The sequence below is a fragment of the Varanus komodoensis genome, unplaced genomic scaffold, assembly GCF_004798865.1.
Source record: "Varanus komodoensis strain SLA01 unplaced genomic scaffold, ASM479886v1 scaffold30, whole genome shotgun sequence".
Classification (NCBI taxonomy): Eukaryota; Metazoa; Chordata; class Lepidosauria; order Squamata; family Varanidae; genus Varanus; species Varanus komodoensis.
In genome coordinates, this window is record NW_025335762.1 from 7,408,398 (window position 1) to 7,427,912 (window position 19,515).

The 19,515-nt window shown below is 48.4% G+C and overlaps 1 protein-coding gene across 1 annotated transcript; it reads right to left on the reverse strand.

Moving 5' to 3' along the window:
* Window positions 1–7,704: 7,704 nt before the first annotated feature.
* Window positions 7,705–18,505, reverse strand: LOC123027166 (pyridoxal phosphate binding protein). Its single transcript, XM_044437669.1, has 8 exons — window positions 18,384–18,505; window positions 16,953–17,060; window positions 14,620–14,655; window positions 13,522–13,597; window positions 12,077–12,211; window positions 10,731–10,873; window positions 10,527–10,625; window positions 7,705–9,723 (listed from the first exon to the last, which is right to left on the reverse strand). Exons 1-8 carry the CDS (start codon window positions 18,477–18,479, stop codon window positions 9,595–9,597), a joined length of 822 nt encoding a protein of 273 aa, XP_044293604.1. The 5' UTR covers window positions 18,480–18,505; the 3' UTR covers window positions 7,705–9,594.
* Window positions 18,506–19,515: the final 1,010 nt, after the last annotated feature.

Genomic DNA, 19,515 nt, shown 5'->3' on the forward strand with positions numbered 1-19,515 from the left:
AGGCGCGCAGCCCGTCCGCAGCTCGCCCGCCTCCGGCGCCCGCCCCTCGCCCGGGGCCGCGCGCTGCATGGCCGGGCGGGAGCGCTGGGCTCGGCGGTGCCGCCCGGAGGGGATGTCCGGCGGCGGCGCTGGAGAAGGGCTGGATCTGCAGGCTTGGGCTGCCGCGATGCGGGTCCCTCCCCTCGAGTCCTCGCACGGCCACCGCGGCTCCGCTGCAACCGCCAGGCCCTAGCGCCTCCCGTCTCCAGAGCCTCCCTCGCGCTGCCTTGGCACGGACGCTCCAGTGTGACCCCCCCGATCGGGGCTCGGTCCCCCCCCCGCACCTGGGAGACCCCCCCATTCCCGATACACGAGCATCTCACGGAATGTTTTTGACCGAAAGACAATCGCGCAAATGTGCGCACCTGTATAGTGGCATAAACCCTGCACCGGGATTTGCAACGCACACCGCGCCCACAACGATGACCCCACTGCCCTGGGGCTGATGGGAACTGCAGTCAAAGAACATCCAGACAGCCACAGCTTCCACACAGCTGCTGTCCTTAAACCAGCGTGTGCTCTTGACACGCTCAGAGGCAGTTGGGCTACTCTGAAAATACCTGCAGACTGTATATGAAAATGTGTAAAGGAGAAATGCTTTATTTTCCTTTGGCACTGAAAAAGTGGAGAACTCCTGGCCCTCTAGGTATGGTTGCCCTGTGACTCTCATTATTTCTGACCTTTCACCACACTGGCTGGGGCTCATGGGTGTTATAGTCCAACATCTGGAGGAATATAGATTCTCTTACCTACTGAAGTCACCTTGACCCAAGTCCCCCCCCACCCCTTTTTTTGAGGACTATGATAAAAACACGGTTACCTTCCTAAGTTTTTTTTTGGGGGGGGGATGGTAATATGATTCTTTCTGTTTTTTTGTCATCTCTTTGCTTCTGGGGTGGTTCTGTTCTTTGCATCTATGTAATACAGTTCCTTAATACTGTAAGGCACCTCGAAGATGTGACGGTGGCAAGGAAGGGCATGCACATTTTCTATTCTTAGACTGGAGGTATTTAATGCCGAGTTTGCATAGCCTACGTCACAGACTCTGTGACCCTGGGCTCTAAGTTGCCTGGAGCTTCCTGCTGTGGCCAACCAATCACCAGGCACTGCAGGGCCCTGGGCTGCCCCGCCTCCATTTTCCAGGTTGCACCTGCGGGAGAACAGAGGGGAGAGCAATGGAGCTACCGAAAGTGGCCACTTTTGCTATTGCTGTTCTTTCTATTGTGTTGCCCTGAGCAGAGCAGAGCAGAGGCAGATGCACAGGCCTCCCGTCCCATCTTCAGGGAAGGGCAAACCACTTTGGTGCAGGAACCAGATCACCCCCAGCCAAACCAGTGGGCCAGATGACATCAGAGGGAAGCCCCACTCTAAGGGATTCCCCTTTGCAATGCTGGTGGAGTTTGCTTGCCCTCTGGTGGAGATTCGGGCCCGGGCTGCCTGAATCAGGCCCCTAGGCCAAAGGATGCCTCCCTTGCCCTACGTGTGGCAGAAAATCTAATGCCGCAGAATCCCCAAGTGCTTCATCAAACCAATCCATGTCTCCTCCATCCTTCCTCTCTGAGTCTTGCAGTTCTCACCAAATATTTTCTGGCTGACTGTAGCTAAACATTTATTGCCCCGTCTGATTCATTTGTAGCCCACCTTCATCTATCAGTTCTGGAATGCTCCATTTCCTGGTTTGCCTACATAAAATGCATTTAAAATTCACTGAGGATATATATTTCTGCTCTACTGAAATGCATTCTACTTCTTTGGGGATGGGAAACTCTGCAGACCCTTACCCTCCAACCAGTGTAGCTGCACTCAGACGGCACAGTAACCCATATTTCAACAAAAAATCCACGTTACCCCATAGATAACCCATAAATATGGGCTATTGTGTTGCTTGAAACCAGCCTGCAAGTGATGCTCCCCCTTGAAATCTCAACAGACATCATTCTTATGCTCTTTAAACATATCCCTGCAACTTTTCTCTTCTTTTCTTTTTTCAGAGCAATAGATGAAAATCTCAGGATAGAATGCTCCATCTGAGCAGCCCAATCCATGAAACAAAGGATGTGTCCAAACCAAGTGCACAATGGCTCACTTTTTTAAAAAGTAAATTAAAAGAAAGGAGGACTTCTAGGCAACCACAATTCCTTTCCTTTAAGTGATTCCTTACACAATCTGTTCCACCATCCTTGTTGTTTGGCCTGAGTGATGTCTAGGCAGGGTGGGGGGGGGGTTGCTGTACTCTCTGTGACCCAAACAGGATGGGCCTTGCCAGCTTCGAATCCAAGAGGATGTGCTAAGCAGGGCTGTGTCTCTGGAATGCTCCTGCCACCCCATCCAAGCTCATCTCAGCTGCGCCTCCACCTTTTCCTGTCCAATCACCTCTCCAAACAAGTCAGCTCCCCAGATCCAAACAGAAACGTGAAACCTTGAGCCTTATCCAAGCTAGCTTGGACTCCATTTTCAAACAGTGCTTTCCCAAAGGGGCTGAGAACCACAGAGCCAAGGTTTCCTTTCAACTCTTTCCAGCCCCTCTCAAGCCTTTCCCAGATAAACACTGACTCCAGTCCAATGGAACCGTTCTCCAGTGAAGGCAAACAGAAAGGTGACTTGTGAGTTGCTGCAATAACACTGAACTCCCATCTATCAAAAGGGCTTTAAGTTTCTCAAAGCAGATCCCTCGAAAAACACTCTGGATCCATTTAAACACCTAGCTAGAGACCTTTTGGTGGGTGGGGGTGGGGGGGGAGGCTGTACCACTTCAAGACTGCAAAGCGATGTTCACATCATGGAAAGCTCTGTCATTCAAAAAGTTCCCTGTGTATTGAAATATAGATGTTAAGAAGAAATGGCTTGGACCTTTTCTTCCTACTTATCACTTAACACCTGCATCTTCTCCCCATCCCCAAATTCTGCACAGATTAAAGGTAATCTGACAAACACAACACAAAAGGAAAAAAGAATGAGAACGGAAGAGGAAAACGCATGTCAGAGAATAATGCCCATGGATGAATTTCATTCTTTTTCTGTGATGTTTTTCATTTGAGCTGCAGCACCCCCACAGCCAAAGGCAATGTTTGCCTCCCTTCATCCCTGCAGCCCCAGTCACTGGCAGTTGAAGGAGAGTATTCCTGCAGAGTGGGGGTGGGGGAAATAGTTCCACACAGCTGACGATGTGTGCCCCCTACATATAGGAATTTGCTTGGGGGGTTATGCTGTGATAGGAGCCCCTGTTGCATCCAGTGACGATCTGAAATAGCTCAGCCTGAACACAAGGAGAATTAAAGCCCAAGTTATTCCTGTGGATGGCCAATAAAAACAAGTTCAGCAGGGCTGGCCCAGAGGAAACTCAGTAGCCCGAACAAGCAATTTTTCTCCACCCTGCAGGCAGACAAGACCCTCTTGAAATCTGGAAGAATGAAACTCCCCACTCCCAGTCCAGAGGAATGCTCTCCCGTCTAATCCAACCCTTTGGAATACTCACCTGTCCGAGGATGCAGCGGAGGGCAATGGAAGGGAGGCGGCTGTTTGGATTCTCTGTTCTTTACTTTTGGCCAGGGCAGCAAAAGTGCTCCTGAAGGCTTTGCTGAGGTTTCAGCACAATGCTCTGAGCAAAACGGCACGTGCCCCACTTGGGTGTTTTAGGGTGGAGCAGGAAGTCAGGAGATTCTGCTGCTGATCTCCTTTGTCACCTGGTTTGTTCCTTAGGAGGAGAAGATGTGGATTTGTTTGGCACATGGCCGGTTGTGGAGTCCTGACATCAAGTGGCCTGTTCTGGATCATACAGATATCTGAACTGCAGATTTAGGGCATGGCTGTGGAACTTCAGGCCATGGGCCAAATGCAGCTTTCCTGGCGTTCAGACTAGGCTCCCAAATGGCCTCACCTCCCTTTGCCCCTACTCTGTTGTTTGATGGTTTCTCAAGTTTTGTGCAGTCCTTCCCTGCACTGAAAGCTGAAATGCCTTTCCTATAGTTTAGTTGACGGCAGAAATGCTTTAAGGTAAAATGTGCAGGTATTCTTGTACATTTGGCCCTGTCTACTGCAAGCACGGCCCCCCCAGAGAGCTTTCCTGAAATGGGACCTGGTCCTCTGGCCGCGGGAGGTCTATTCATGCCTCAGAGCGTTACAGCTTCATGCCTAAGACAGACTTGAGGGCAGGGGCAAGGAAGCCTCCACTTGGAATCTTGCCCCTGCCTGAACTCAGATAGGCCACTCTTCGCTCGTTCTCAGTCTTCCCCTCCCTAAACTGGATTACGGCTGTTTGGAACCCTTACAACAACCCTGTAGGGTCAGTCAGATCATGTATGTGGAAGCACCTTGACCCCTTCAAGGCATGATGCAGGTGGAAGCTTCTGTCCTGCTCATTGTCCAGCTGAAGGGTCTTCCCTAACCAAATGATTTGGGCTTCAACTCGGAAGGGGCCATCGCTCTTGGAATCACTTCTGCAGTGATTTGGACAAACAGTGCTCAGTGGGGATGAGTCCTGGATGAATACGCGGAGGATTGGGACGTAAACTCACCTAGTTAGCTGTGCTTGCTGCAGGAACAAGGAGACTGATGAAAGAAAATGAGCAAGGATGATTGTCCAAATGGCCTTGAGTGTTCAGGACAGAAGCTAGCATTTCAGGGTTTCCTAAAGTGCCTCCAGGCAAAGGAGGCTGTATACAAACAACCTTTCCCCCACTCTAACTTTACTAGAGTCCTTTCTTGCTGAATTCTGGGAATGAGAGATCCCAAGGATAGCTCCTGTATATCCTAGAGGACCATATTTACACTGGAAGTTCTCCTCCTATTTTGGTGCTTGCATTGGAGCTTGGAGAGTCCTTTGACATCATCTGGTCCAAGATGATTGAATTTCTCTCTGTTCAAGGGCTGAATTCAGTTTTTAAGAAGTTTTTATGTATCATGTTCCAGTGGTGTGATTGGGGAAGAATGGCAGCAAAGGATGGGGCAGCAACATATATTAGCATATATTATTAGCTTAAAGCTCTTACTGCCAGTGACAAATAGACTCAATAGGCTTCAGATGTCCTCAGTAGACTGGGAAACAATTTAGAGAAGAAAGGGGAGTGGTCATCTCTGAGCCTCTGGCTTGAGGCGTTGTACTTCTTGGTATCCAGCCGTCCTTTCCAGGGAAGACTGAATGTGTAAAGTGACCACTACATTATGAGTAACTGTTGAGGGAAGGGGGAAAACCAGCTGGGGAGGAGAATGGAATGAGATGACTGGAACACCAGACAAGATCACTTCATGCTGCAATTTTTTGTTTCAGGTCTTGCTTGCCCTGATAAGCTTCCTTTCCGAGCAGATGGGCCAAAGCAGCCGACCTTTCCCTGGAACAGCTGGTGAAAGTGACACAAAAACTTCTCCAAGTAAGAAATGAAACATTCTCAACAAGACGACAAGGGGAACTACGGAAAGTAGTTGCAAGACAAACCAGTGGCATTTGCTCCCACCACCTTCTCCTTTCAACTGTTTATGGTAGCAATGAGTTACTGGGACATGCCATGGGGAGCAGAGTTCCCAGGTCTTGGGAAACCACTGCTGCCTTTCCACTTGCTTCCAGAAGAGGCCGTCTTCGTTTTGACCTGCAAAGACCTCAAGCAACCATTTCTCCAGCACAGGTGTTCTTCATAAGTTTTGCCTGCAACTCACACCAGGATAATTGGCTTTACTGACCAAGGTTGATAGAAGGCTTCTTCCAAAATATTGCAGCCCAGCCCAGTTTAAACCAGGAGTGTGAAACACATGCCTCTCTAGATATAGTGGCCTTTAACTCCCATAGAGAAAGAACCATACTCTCCCCCATTCCTGCCCTAAATTAACTGGACCAGGTGATAGAAAGAGATCCTTTGCCCTCATACTGATCAGCCAAAACCTCACAGTGTGGCATAGTGGTTAGACAGGTTGAGCAATCCACATCACTCGCTGGATGACTTTAGTCTCTTCAGACTAACTGACCTCACAGCGTTGTGAAGGCAAAAGCCCTCCTCCTGGAAGATCCCTGAAGGCAAGGAGGTCTTCCCCAGAAAGTTTTCAAAGCAGGGCTAAACTGGGAAGTTCTCTCCAGCTGGGATTTTAATCCAACTCTTTTTTAATGCAAGCAGCTACCAAGCCCTCAAAATTTGTTTCCAGGTCAAGGCCAGCAAACTTGGACAGTACTTTGCCTCTGCTCAAATCATCCCGTTAGTCATCCCTTTGGTGATGACACCACCCTGTCTGCATCCCCAGATCTGCCCTAGAAGTGGCTGGCCGGTAGAAGACTTGTGGACAAGCTCCTGCCTTTCCTGAGCTAATGCTTGATGAGTGCCAAGGTTCCTTGCAGACCTATTATTTCAACACCATTGAGTAATTAGGACTTTGCCTTTTTGTTTGTTGATCCTAACACACTAAAGAAGTATCCAATTCTTCACCGTTAACAAGGATATTACTTTGAAGTCCAGCATTGCAGAAATAGGCATTTCAGTGCATTTGTTTACCCTTTTAAGGCATCCACTGGGGGAGCAGAAATCTTGCCCTCTGGCTATATAAATAAAGCATGAGAGAGGTTATTGCATAGTAGGGTAATTATTTACTCGTGATTAATGAAAAATCCTGAAGGATTTGTATGCAGAGTGTAGTCAACACGAAGAGAAACAGAGCTCTTAAAATGGGGAGGGCAGACACAGGCTAGAAAACAGTAAGAATGTACCTTTGCATTCTAGCCAGGGCTGGCATGTCCCCTTCTCCTCCACTCTCTTCTAGGAACACAGGACGCTGCACTACAGGTAGACCTCCCTAGCCTTGCCTGGAGATGCTGGTGATCGCACCTGGGTCTTCCTACAAGCAAGGGTAGTGCTCCAACATCAAGCTGCTCTATCAGGCAGGAAATCCACAGACCTTTGCAAGCCCATCTTTTCCTTATTCCTAAAACCCAGATCTTGCTATCCTGCAGGAAATTCTGCCACCTTGTGGCCACTGTGAATTCGATTCCCTCCTTCTTCCTGAAATAGATGTCTTAGCTTCATATGCACAGCTTTCTCCTTCCAATTGACAGGGAGCTGTTCCACGGTTTCCTCCAAGATGCGATACATGCAGAAAGCACCACCACCGTTGGTCTAGTCCCTACACAGATTTCCACTCTTCCACCGCACAGCCCTTCATCTCCCACAGCCTTCCCTCCTTCCAGACTGGGTGTCCTCGGCCCCCTGCCAGCATCCACCACTGACCACCTGCCCTCCTTGCCTCACCGTGGCCACCCTCTTCCCCACCCATTCCTTAAGTCAAACCAGTCATGTCCCACTCGCAGACTTGCTCTCAAACCTTCCAATGCAAAAGCAGGCTTGAGATAATTCAGCGTAGTGTAACAACTGAGGGCAAAAGAAGAAGGGGACGGCAGAGGATGAGGTGGCTGGATGGAGTCACTGAAGCAGTTGGCGTGAGCTTCAGTGGACTCCGGGGGACGGTGGAGGACAGGAAGGCCTGGAGGAAGGTTGTCCATGGGGTCGCGATGGGTTGGACACGACTAACAACAACAGTTCTGCTTTAGAATGGGTCCATCTGTTTGAACACCTGCAAGCAACCCTCCGGAACAAGAGAGAGCTCCTGGTGCATTTGGAGACAGCCATATAATACTAAGTGGATGAGTACAAAGCCACAACTTCTATTCTTTAATTTGCTCAGAAACCAGGATCAGGAAAAAATAGCGGCTTTAATAGTTTAGCAACTGGCACAGATGGTACAGTATTCTGATCCACAACTGGTTTTACTCTCAACACACGACGAGAACATTGCACTGTGGAGCTTGGAAGGGCGGGGAAGCTGCATTGCGTTTGGTGTTGCAGCTACGCAACAGGACACTAGCATGGCGGGCATTTTGTACTTTGCACTTACATTCAGAGTTGTATCTAGGGTGCAAAAACCGAAGCATTTGCCACAGCTAGGAGCACGGGAAGTTAATTTGTCCATCGAGGCTGGCAACAGCTCTCCAGGGATTTAACAAGAACACGTTCTCATAACCTTTGAACTGGACTGGCCAGGGCCTAGACTTGGGCCCTTCCGCGGGCCAAGGAGGGGTTCTGCACCGCTGACGCATGCTCCCTCTCCGACGATTAACCCAATAACACACTCCTGGATTAACCCAAAAGCAAACCAAGCAGGAAGCTATGGGGGAGGAAGGTATTTCTGCCAGAGACTCGAGTCATTTATAGCAGCAGGCTGGGCCTTGAAGTAGATTGTCAACATGTGAGTTACAAAACAGATTCCACTGTAAACATTTTCACTGGTTGGGGGTTCTGCTGAGGAAGGATGAACATTTGGATGAGATTTTTTTGTGACGCCGGAGTCACAGAGGCTTCAGTGAGGTTTGCTGTCTTTAAAGAAGGTGGAGCGTATGCAGTGGGGATACGACACAGTTACTTTCTACCATTTGGAACCCAGTGTGGGGGGCGACAAAGCCTGGCATGAAAATGGGGGGAGGTCGCTAGCTGCCCGGGGTCACCATTCCTTTGTGTACGCACCACTCACGGATCCACCATCACAACTGCCCCGTCTCACACCTGTGTGAGTTGTTGTTGGCTGTTAGATTTTCTTCGCTTTAAAATGGTTTACTCTGCGGCATTGCCTTCCTGCTGGGAATGAGGGGGGGAAGAGGGTCCCACGGAAGCTTTCCATGCATGGCAGCCTCTCTGTTTGCCACGTGAGGTAGGTCAGCCCCGAATCTCAAATCGGGACGCAGGCACAGTATGGTTCACTGACTTGGCCAAGATCACGCAGCAAGTCAGCCGCAGAACCCAGAGCTTCCTCGGCTTTGGCGAGAAGGACACACAGCTACCTTGCAGAAGCTCCAATCATCGGTTTACCCGAGGGTGGGAGGAAAGGGACATTTCGAGAGCAAAACAATGTGACAGAAAGCCAGTGCTCTGTGCTGGTGGCACCCGTTTTCAGAAGGCAGCTTTGATCTGAAACAACCCTCCAAACCCACAGCAAAGCTTTCTGTTAGCCGATGCTTGTGAGGAGGTCCTTACCCATCTTTCCTCCAGGTATCACACACAAAACCACCCAATGCTACGTAGGGGTGCTTTAGTGTCACCGTGATCTCTGCACCGAAGCGTCTCTCTACACACAGCACAGCAGGTTACCATACAGCATCTCAAGGGAGATGAATGACAAAGCATGCCCAAGGGATTTCCACTGTGTGAGGGGGGTGAGGGGGGGACACTTAAAACAAAATGGGCCTCTGGATAGAAATGTGCAATGGCCACCGCTGGAGATGTTTCATGCCCAGAGCTAATTGGGCTGAAGTCAGCTGGTTATCCAATTGAGCTATCTAAAGTCACTGTAGCTAAAGTACCAAAAGTCACTTGTTGAGCACAGGTGATCGTTTGCTGGTTTAGAAAGTCAATCTCTATGGATACACATTAATAAAATTACAGGTGACGAAGTGCCTGCAACGCCCTCTGGTTTCCTGATAGTGCCCCCCAGACAGCTGTCAGCACATAGGGAAAGTCAAGTGCATAGTCAGGTCTATCAGAACGGATCCCCCAGCTGAGGGGCCCTCGGGGGCTTTTCCAGGTAGTGCTGCTACACTGCCAGGTCCCCCAGTTTCCCTGTGATCTCCCTCGGGGCTTTGTCACTTAAAGGCTTGTTGGGATAAGTGCGCTCTCCGAAGATGGTGCTTCCGATTCGAACGTTGGTGGACCCGACTTCAATCTGCATAGAGGGCAAAGCAAGAGAAAGATGATGGGTATGCCAAATTCGACAGCAAGGTTTTGGAGGTCCTTAGGAAAGACACTGTCAACAGGCCACCAACCTCCATGGATCCACCTTCTCACCACCTCTGTCTCCAGTTGCTCTGCTCCCCACCTTTTCCCCACCGTCTCTTCCACTTGTATGCCTGACAGGCAGTGAGCAGGCAGGCAGTGGCATCTGCTGTTCCACCTCCTGATTGCTACCCATCTCTGGCCCAGGGCAAAAGGCCACCTTGCTATGATGAAGGAAAGCAAGTTGGTGGGCACTTGTGTTTGTCCGTGGGTCCTTGGCACGTGCCTGACCATGCCTACCCTCGGCGCCAGCCCTGGTCCAGTGTAGAGGGCAGCAAAAGAGAATGAGGCAGGGTGAAATGCAGGAAGTGACCCAAAGCTCAGCCAGAAGGAAGGCAGCAACGCAGCAGAGATGATAAGGTAGATAAAGAGAACGAAGGCAAGAGAGGCCAGAAGGAGAAAGGGATTAAAAGAAAAAGTGGCTGCTTCAGTGGGGTCCTATGAGAAAAGGGGACCCTGTGAAAGAAGCAAAACAAAGGGAAAATGAAGTCAATGCCAGACAGGTACACACACCAAAGAGAAAGAGAGAATCTATGAAGGGACATAAGGAGGGGGCAGTCAGTGCTGACTCCAGCGCTCCAGCCTGAGCTTGACTGTCCACTCCCAGGGCTGGACATCCAGGCACTACACTAAGAGGAGGCGGCAAAAGGAAGGCATGGAGAGGCAGCAGCCCACAGGCAAACCCAGACTTACTGCATGCTGGAAGTCCGTCGACATGCCCATGCTCAGCTCCACTTTCTCAAGGGGGATGTTGAGGGCGTCACACAGCTCCTGGCGCAAGGACAGCAACTTCTGCAGGGGGAATGAAGGAGGAACGCTGCTGAACTTGGTCCTCGGGTCCCCTTGAAATCCAAGCCTGCTTGATGAGCATTTCCCCTGCCCAAAGGTCTGGCATACCTGGAAGTCAGGATTGGGTCCCTTGCTGAGGTCATGGCCAAAGCTCCCAATGGTCATCAAGCCCACAAATTCAAGGCTGGGACATTTCTGGAGGATGTGTGCCACTGTCATCACCGTTTCTTCAGGGGGCAGCCCATGCTTACCTTAAAAAAAAGAGCATTTTAATTCATATTACATTGTTGTTCCAGCTCCTTCAAGGAGCCCCACAAGGTATGCGTAGGTAATCCCCTCTCCTACTTTATCATCACAACAGGCCTATAAGGCAGGTCAGGCTGGACAGACAGATTGCCTCAATGTCATTCGGCAAACATCGTGGTAGACTCGACATGTGAAGCCGAGACTGCCAGGTGGAGGCGGATGCTTGACCTTGTAGTCAACACATCTGTAGGGGGTCAGGATGGGGTGTGGGGGATGATTTAGCCAGTACATAACTTCGGCTCTCAAAACATAAGGCATCCTTCTCAGAAAGAATCCACACCTCCTTGCATTTTAGCTCTACCCCAACATGTTTCCAAGTAAAAATATTCCAACCAATGATTTGGACTACCTGGAATGACAAGCCAGGTATTCTTTAAAAAAGGCAGTCTGGAAGTGAGCCTTATCCTTGGCAAATACCTGGATTATTTCTGTACTGACACCTACAGCGGTAGGTGTGCAAGATCTCCAGGTCATCAGGAACCTCGTTCACTTCAAGAGTCTCTGTATGCGCAGCTGCATGAACACAGGGCTTCCTTTCACAGACATCCTGCTAAGCATACTGATGTCACAAGGTGTGTGCAGTGCACGGAGCACAGGTGTGGGAGGGTCATGTGAATGGATGCTATGCTTTAAAAGCCTCAGGACCAGCGGCAAGATCTCTCCCACCTGAGGCCCCAATTTGGCCCTTTAGAGTTCTCCAGAAGGCCACTCCCACTGGCCTCCCTCCATTTTGTTTAGTTACCCATTTTGTTTGGTTTGCTGCTTCCCCAGATTCCATGCAGCTTTTCCCCCTATCCTAAAAAGCTGAAATGACTCTCTGAGGGCTAAGCTACAGGCAGAAGGAGCGTTAAAAGTTACAATATTAAGGTACGTTTGTAAGGTTTTAGCATTTGTAAGCTGCCCAGCAAACCTTCAAGTTATGGGGTGGCATAGAAATGGAATGGATGATGGGTGATGATCGTGCTGGTGGTGGGGATCCCTTGCCTTCCACTGCCTCCCTGCACCACAAGATCGTCCAAATGAAATTTGGCCTTCAGGCTGAAAAAAGCCCTACACTTTTACTCCACAATGAAGCTGAAAACCAATCAATCTCTTAAATATTTGAGACAGACAGGAGGGAAAGAGAATGTAATATGCAGGCCACTTACTGTCTTCGCCACTGGTGTTCACTTGCACCATAATCTTTAGCTTCTCTGAAGAGCCTTTCTTCTGCCAAGAACTATTCACTTTGTCCGCCAGTTTTATCGAATCCACCGTTTCTAACATAAAAAGGTTAGGTACCCCTAAACAAAAACATATACATACCTATCTTAGAAAATGTGAGTTGCACAAAGTATTTCCACACTTGTCCTAGCCAGAGGAAGACGCAAAGATGCCTGCTCGTCAAGCACATGCCACAAAGAGCTCACTTTTTAGAGTGTAAGAGACACTTTGGTGCAACCAGGTTCATCCTGATCTTGGTACTGCAGGAATTCATCCCTGGCTGCTTCCCAGCACAGCAGATATATACCTCCTTGTTCTTTCTTGATGCTAAGTAGAATTTCATGCTTTAAAGAAGTTGTTTTCCATTCGATCATCTGAACAAACTATTAAGTAAGTGTAAGCCATCCTGAGGCTCATGCAAAGGACGGCATACAAATATCCTAAATGAATGAATGAATGTATAAGAGTCAAAGGCAGAAATTACCACATGTGCAGGAATCAACTGAAAATGAATGTGTTGGCCTTCATATTCAACTTTAGTTTAAATATTTCTATTCTTTTGCAGTTTACTTGGGTCACAGTTACTTTACTTTTTTGCATTTCTACTGTTACTGTGATCCTTTACTGTTGACAACTCAGGGGTCTTCTATTTCTAAAAAGATCCACATTTCATGTATTGATTTTACCACTTTGCTACACAGCTCAAGTTCATATCCACTGTGGAGAAGGGGTTATACCTCTCATCCAGCTTTTGATTTAACAGCTTGAGACAAGGAATTCCATCTAGCTGAATGCAAAGATTTCACGCAGGCTAGTGGGGCTGTCAGAAGAGGGAAAAAATACTCCAGTAACCCACTGCCAGATCATGTTTTCTGTGCTTGCTACAGAGGAAAGGGCTTCTGTTCTACCACTGCCAGGTTATCAATATAGGCTACTAGGCTCATTTGGCTCAGTAGCAATATAGGCTACTGTGCTCAGACGTATTTGTACTGCATCGTTGTTACTGAATATACCACCCTAGAAAACATGCATGGAAGAAGCTTGTTAGCATTAAAATACATAACTACTCATAACAGGCTAATGGGTGTTTGAGGGCTAGGAACTTTTGTGGACTCATTTACACAAAAGGTCCGAGCCCTGAGAAAATTCAGGTCATGCACTCCTAATTTCAGTTTCTGGAGAAAACACAAGTTTTGTGTGCTTCCCATTGTGCAGTTCAACTGCATTCCAAAAATAGAATTTGCCTGAGTCAGAGCACGAGCAGTGGTGCATTAAAGTGAGCCTAACGCAACAGTCCTTCCCTCCCACAGCTTGTTGCCCACTCGCACCCCACACTCACACCCCACACTCGCACCCCCTCCCAGTCAAGACCAAAGGGCATTAGAGTTACCAATCAGTTTGTTGACATTGTGTCTCTGCAAGTGCCCGATGAAATGCCATTTAATCTCTGGACAAGACGACAGAATCTAAGGACAGAGGCAAAGACTGAATCACTTTTAAAACACATTATGCTGTTCACACATTTGCAACTGAAGGATGCCTTTCACGTTGATTTAGGCACTTGCACATCAATTTCCCAGGCAAAAGGACTTTGCAGGACACCCCGCATAGGATCCAGATATATACCACAATTTTATGCATGTTCAGGCAGGAAAAAGTCCGACAACTCCTAGAGTGTGCTGGCCAACCATGCTGGCTTGGGAACGCTGAAAGTGACGGGACTATTTTTCTGTCTAAACATACGTAGGATTGCACCCTTAGTTGTACTTGGATTAGAGCCATTGAAATTAATGAGACCAAAGTTGATCATGACTAACTTAAGTCTTCATGATTTCAGTAGGTCTACTGTATATAGACCTAAAGTATAGGACCAACCCAGGGGATGGGGAGAAACCCTGATTATTCTTATTTAGCAGTATATGACATTTAATCAGGTCTTGATTTGTTGCTCAAAGGGTTTGCTAGCTGTATGTGGTTTGTGTGCTTACATGCTTTTTTGCATGCATTTTTAAGGTTTTACTCTTTTAGACCACCCAGAGAGCTTTGGCTATTGGACAATATAGAAATATAGTTTAAAAAACGTGTAAGACAGAAATTGCTTCCAAAGCTCTTCCATGTGTGTCTGTGTTCAATTAATTCTGAGGGTAGCCAGCACTAGGAACCTAGGAAACTACCTCACACTGAGTCGCTGAAGCCAGTATTGGCAACACTGACTCTCCAGGGCCCCAGGTGGGATCCTCTCCTTGCTCTTCCTGGAGAAGTCAGGCATTAAGCCTGGGACCTTCCACGCAGAAAGCTCTGTGACTCTTCAATCCTGAACCTCGCTCAGGATTTGTCAACCATACAAGAACTCCATGGCTAGAAAAACGCAGGTAGAAAGAGCATAGGAAACCAGTAGCCCACTTTATGCAGCCAGCTTGTAGAGACTAAACACCTTGATAAACAGAGGGTTGCTTCAGAAACACACACACACATGCAATATACTTACCCTGGATTCTGATGCCTTTTCCAATAATTCTTGGACCTAAATGGAATTAAAGACATTTATTCAGCTCTCGTTTGTTTCCTGCTAGATGAGTAGCACTATGACTTACGGACTGCATACGAGACAGTTAATTCCAGTTATGCCAGTAAGCAGAAAGGGAACAGATATAAGAGGGGCATGATACTGAAGAGGAAATGCCTCCTCGTCCAAGTGCAAACAGCCACTCCTGCTAAGTACAGCAACACGCATTGTGCTGCCAACTCCTCCCATAGCTACACAGGCAACCAAGGGCTTACCACCACTGGTGCCCCCATGTATTTCACAGAAATCTGGCGCCACCCAATCCCAGGACGAGGAAAGTCAAATTAACCAGTCACTGTCTAGCGCTACTGCTGCGCAGCAATGGGAAAATAACAGCCCAAGGCTCAGAGCTGGATCCACAGTGTAACAGCTTCCGATTCACTTGTACTTGTAAGCATTCTGACATGCAAAGGAATGTGGCCAGTTCCAGACCCATCTCTCCTGCCACCTCAACCTTTCAGGCCTTCTTGGAATCCGACTGCACAATGTGGCTATGCATGATGAATGAGGTACTGGCATATGCCACGTGACTGAAAACTAAGGGGCAGACGAGAACCTTACAGCAACTGATGGACATTAGTTATAGTGCCATTATAGAGCATAGAATAGATACTCTAATGACTACCATTGGTATCCTCTGTTATAAACAGCATGAATCTAAAGTCTTAAGCATGGATGCTGAACATAGCCTGGCAATAGCTCAGACTACAGGGCCAGAGAGCAGGCCATCCTGGACTGTACCAACATCTGGAAGGGCAGATCTGGGAAGCCTAGACTGCAAAAGAGGTGACTGCATACGGAGATGCTAAGGGGCATTCAGGGCCTTGTAAAACAAGGTTTGGATGCCACAGACCAGAGGACAGGAGAAAAGGAAAGCAGAGCTTGAAGAACTCTGTATAATATTCTGTATGGGTGGATAGAATATTGTGTGCAGTTCTGGTCACTGCATCTCAGGAAGGAGGCTGTTTTAACATGCACATTTACGATCTCGCTTTAGGAACGAACAGCAAGGCTTGCAAGTTTGCAGATGGAAGCAAATAATTTAGGCTGTCATCCTATAACAATTTATTATGAATGAACTCAGTGAACCCAATGAACTCAATACAGAATTGAGCACATTCTCACATTTTGGAATGGTGGTGTCAACATAGTAAGAACCAAAGTTGATTGGGTATCTTAAAATAGTGCAAGAGCAAAGTGCAAATCCAGTCAATGAGGTCAGTGTTTAAAAAGCATACTGGAGCAAAAATTCTGAAAATTCACAAAGGGTTGCCTATCTGCTTTATATAAGCCTACGGTGAAAACTTAGAATATTGTGTACATTTCTGGTTGCTGGACTGTCAAGAAGGATATTATAGAGCTGGAAAAATACAAGCAAACTTGTAAAGGGTTAGGGCTAGTACTTGAACAATTCTCCCATGAGGAAAAGGTAGAATATGAGGAGACTTTTAGTTCAGAAAAGAGCAACTAAGGGTGGGAAAGAGATTATGAAAATTTAGAAAATGAAGCATAGTACTGAGAAAGTAGTGAAAACTGGTATTTTTCCTCTCCCATAATATCCAGGGTCATCCAGTGAAGTTGACTGGTGGAAGATTAAGCAAAGCCCAATGACTTTGTCACACATTATATGCCTTTTGTGTTTCATTGCCACAAGATGCAATGCTGGCCAACAGATTAGTTGTCTTTAAAACAAGAGTCAATAATTGCAGGTAGAAAACTATAAACAGCTCTAAGCGATCAAACCTGTCTTGAAGAGTTGGCACATCCTGTTTCTGGGCTCCTGAGTGGTACTGGGGTGCTCACTTTGGAGAAAAAGGGTGTAGGACCAGCTAAACTTCTAGTCTAATCCACCAGGTGTTGTTATAATGCAACTCATAGGAAGGGAGTAGCCCCAGAAAGGGAAAAATGAGCAGAAACCCTTTTTCTTTTCAACCTGCTACATCTCAGCAGAAATCACTTCTCTTAGCCTTTACATATATAAAGTGTTCCCTTTTGATGTGCTGGTCTAGCAAACCTTCATCTCAATAACAGAACCTGTTAATCCCCAACTATGTCAGAATTCTCGAGGATGACATGGGCCCATGGAGCGTTCAGCTCAACGATGAGTGCATTTTGATTAGATTCTAATAGGCATGTTTCTGTTCAGGAATTGACAGGTTTCATCCAGCAGATGCTACAGAAATTATTTAGCATCTCAGTTCTTGTTGCCTTCTGGTCCTGTAGTCTAAACAAACAAGGAAAGTAAGGACACTCACATAGTTTTCTCCAAAACTGCGCTGCCCAAGGTTGTAGGCCTCAAGCACCATTTCTGCAGGTTTTGTTTTACTGACAGCTACAAGGCGAGGCTGTATAGCAGGCAAGCTCTGTGTTTGAAAATAAAGAAAGGGTCAGCAGGCAAGTGGATCAATTGACGGAGAAGCACGCACATGGCTCAGTAAGAGAGAACATGGGAAACTCTGTTCGCAGACCAGCTGTCACAGATGGCGATTATGAACATGAGATACAGTGCTATGAAATGCTTACTTGCATCTGAAACCAAGTTCTGTCTGACGGAGGTAAGTGCTGTCCCTTAGTGGTGAGACATCAAGTGATGGATGATCACACGTGAGACCAGCAAATTGTATCGAAGCACTTTAAGAACTAACAGGTGAAAAGTGCAGTCTACACATGGCTGGTTGAGACTCTTTTCTGTCTAAATATGTGTAAGATTACAACCATTTTTCAGTATTAATTTTAGTGGATTAGCATGACAGGGTAAGCTGTCTGGTGTTCTTTGCATGCTCTAGTCTAGAATGCCTATCATCCCCAAAACCTCGGCCTTTCCAGCTGGGCCTTCATAGTCCAGAATAATTGGAAGGCACCAGGTTACCTGGATTAAAGACCCCCTTTATTGGCTACATAAAGTGTTATCTTCAGTTATCAGCAAATAAATAGATAATCCATGCATCTAAGTATGCATGGCAAATGGATTTTAAAAACCCCTGGGCTAAATGGCCATAAATGCAAAACGAAAAGCCATGATGATTTTCTACACAGTGCAAGACAAGCAGAATGACCACCCAGAAACCACTGGCAATCACAGATTTGTTAATTAAACTTTAAAACCCAGGCAACACAAATGGGCATATATTTTACGCACATTTCTATACTGAATCAACGCAACCTCTGCTGAAATCCTATGCCCACTTCTCCCAGAGTACCCCCGCCTTGAATCCAAAGGCACTTCCAAGCAGAAACGCTGAGAAATGCACACGCTGGGGGCTGCCTCACCTCTTGAGAGAGAACATCCCGCACTCTGTGCAAACTAAGGGTCGTATCCAGGATCAGCCTCCCATTCTTTTCATGAGTCTGTCTAAGCAAGCCTAACGTTGGCTACAGTCCTAACGATGCAATCCCATGCATGCGGCTTTTCCGACCTGGAGCCTTCCAGGTACTTCAGATAGTAACTCCCAGCAGCCCCAGTCATTGGGGCTGATGGGGCTTGCAATCCAAAACATCTGAAGGCCCACTTTGGAGGAGGCGGCTCTGCGTGCCTGACCCCAAGAGGAAAGCCCTCCCCTTTCCTCCCCGCAAACACAGCCATACACCCCCGCAACCAGGAACGACCCCAAACCCCGCCGCCGCTGCAGGCGCCCTCACGCTCTCCCCGACCCCTCCCCCCGGTTGCCCCGCGTTTCGCCGCGCACCTGGGGCCTCCGGGCCGCCGCCTGCTGCACCTGCTCCTGGACCGCCCTGAGCGCCGGCCCCAGGCCTTCGCCAGCAGCCATGCCCGCTCTCCACATTCCCCAGACAAGGCCGCTGCGACCCCCTCCCACTTTCCCCTCCGAGCCGCGGCCCTCCCCTCTCGCCCGCCCGCCGGCTTCCGCCACACACGCGCAGGCAGCCAATCGGCGCTGAAGGCCGAGCCCGCCTCGCCAATCAGCCGAGGGGGTGGCGCTGCAGCCGAGGCGAGGTCGCATCTGCCGGCCGGGCTCGCCGCTCGGCCATGTTGGGGAGGTCGGGGCGCAATCGAGCGGCCCGGGAGCCGCCTCCGGGCAGCGTGCGAGCCGGTCCTCACGACGCGGAGCTGCGCGGGCGCGGGCGCTGGCTAGCAATGCGGCCGCGCGTGCCAGCGTCCCTCCGTGCGGCGTGCATGCAGCCCGCATCAGCAGTCCGCGCGCGGGCCAAGTCTTAACCGGCTGCACTTACATAAAACTCCATGCGTCATCACATTGGAGCTGCCTACTTCGCAGGGTTGTTGTGAGATTAAAACGCACCTCTCACGGTACTGCTGCTGCTCAGCGACCCAGCCAAAGCCTTTCTTCAGGATTCTCCACTGCATCCCCATTTTTCTTTCCTCTTTCCCAGCGGACATGCAACCTTCCACGGGTATGGCACATGTCCTCGCCTTTGCTAAGTGTGGGGCTGTAGCTGGATGGGTGACCACATGCTGTGTCAGCAATAGGCCTCTTCCATCTCTTCTATGGAGGGATATTTTGGGCTAGGGGTGTGTGCATGTATGAGAGCTCTTTATTGATTAAAAACATATATAAGATCTTTGGCCTTTCTGCTTCTGCATCTCCATGCAGCATGAATGCTGAAACCTCTTGCCTCTGTTGTCTCCACTTCTGGCCAGCACTTGCCAGGCAAAGTGGCTTGCCTGCTACTGAACTGTTTGCTGGAACACAAGAAAATGCTTGACAGGATTCCCACGGGCGCTGGGAACCTCTTTTTGATATCTGCCACGCCACCTCTTCCCTGTTTATGTTGAGTATTGCCTCAGGCTTCACAGTAACTGAGGGAAAAACTGAATTTCCCCTTTCATAATATCTATGGGAA

Coding starts and splice junctions, on each gene's coding strand:
- LOC123027166 (XM_044437669.1), bottom strand. CDS start 18,479: ATGTGGAGAGCGGGCATGGCTGCTGGCGAAGGCCTGGGGCCGGCGCTC. Junction 13,598..14,619: donor AAAAGGCATCAGAATCCAGG/GTAAGTATATTG, acceptor CTCTGTCCTTAG/ATTCTGTCGTCTTGTCCAGA. Junction 10,874..12,076: donor GAACACCAGTGGCGAAGACA/GTAAGTGGCCTG, acceptor CTTTTTTTTAAG/GTAAGCATGGGCTGCCCCCT.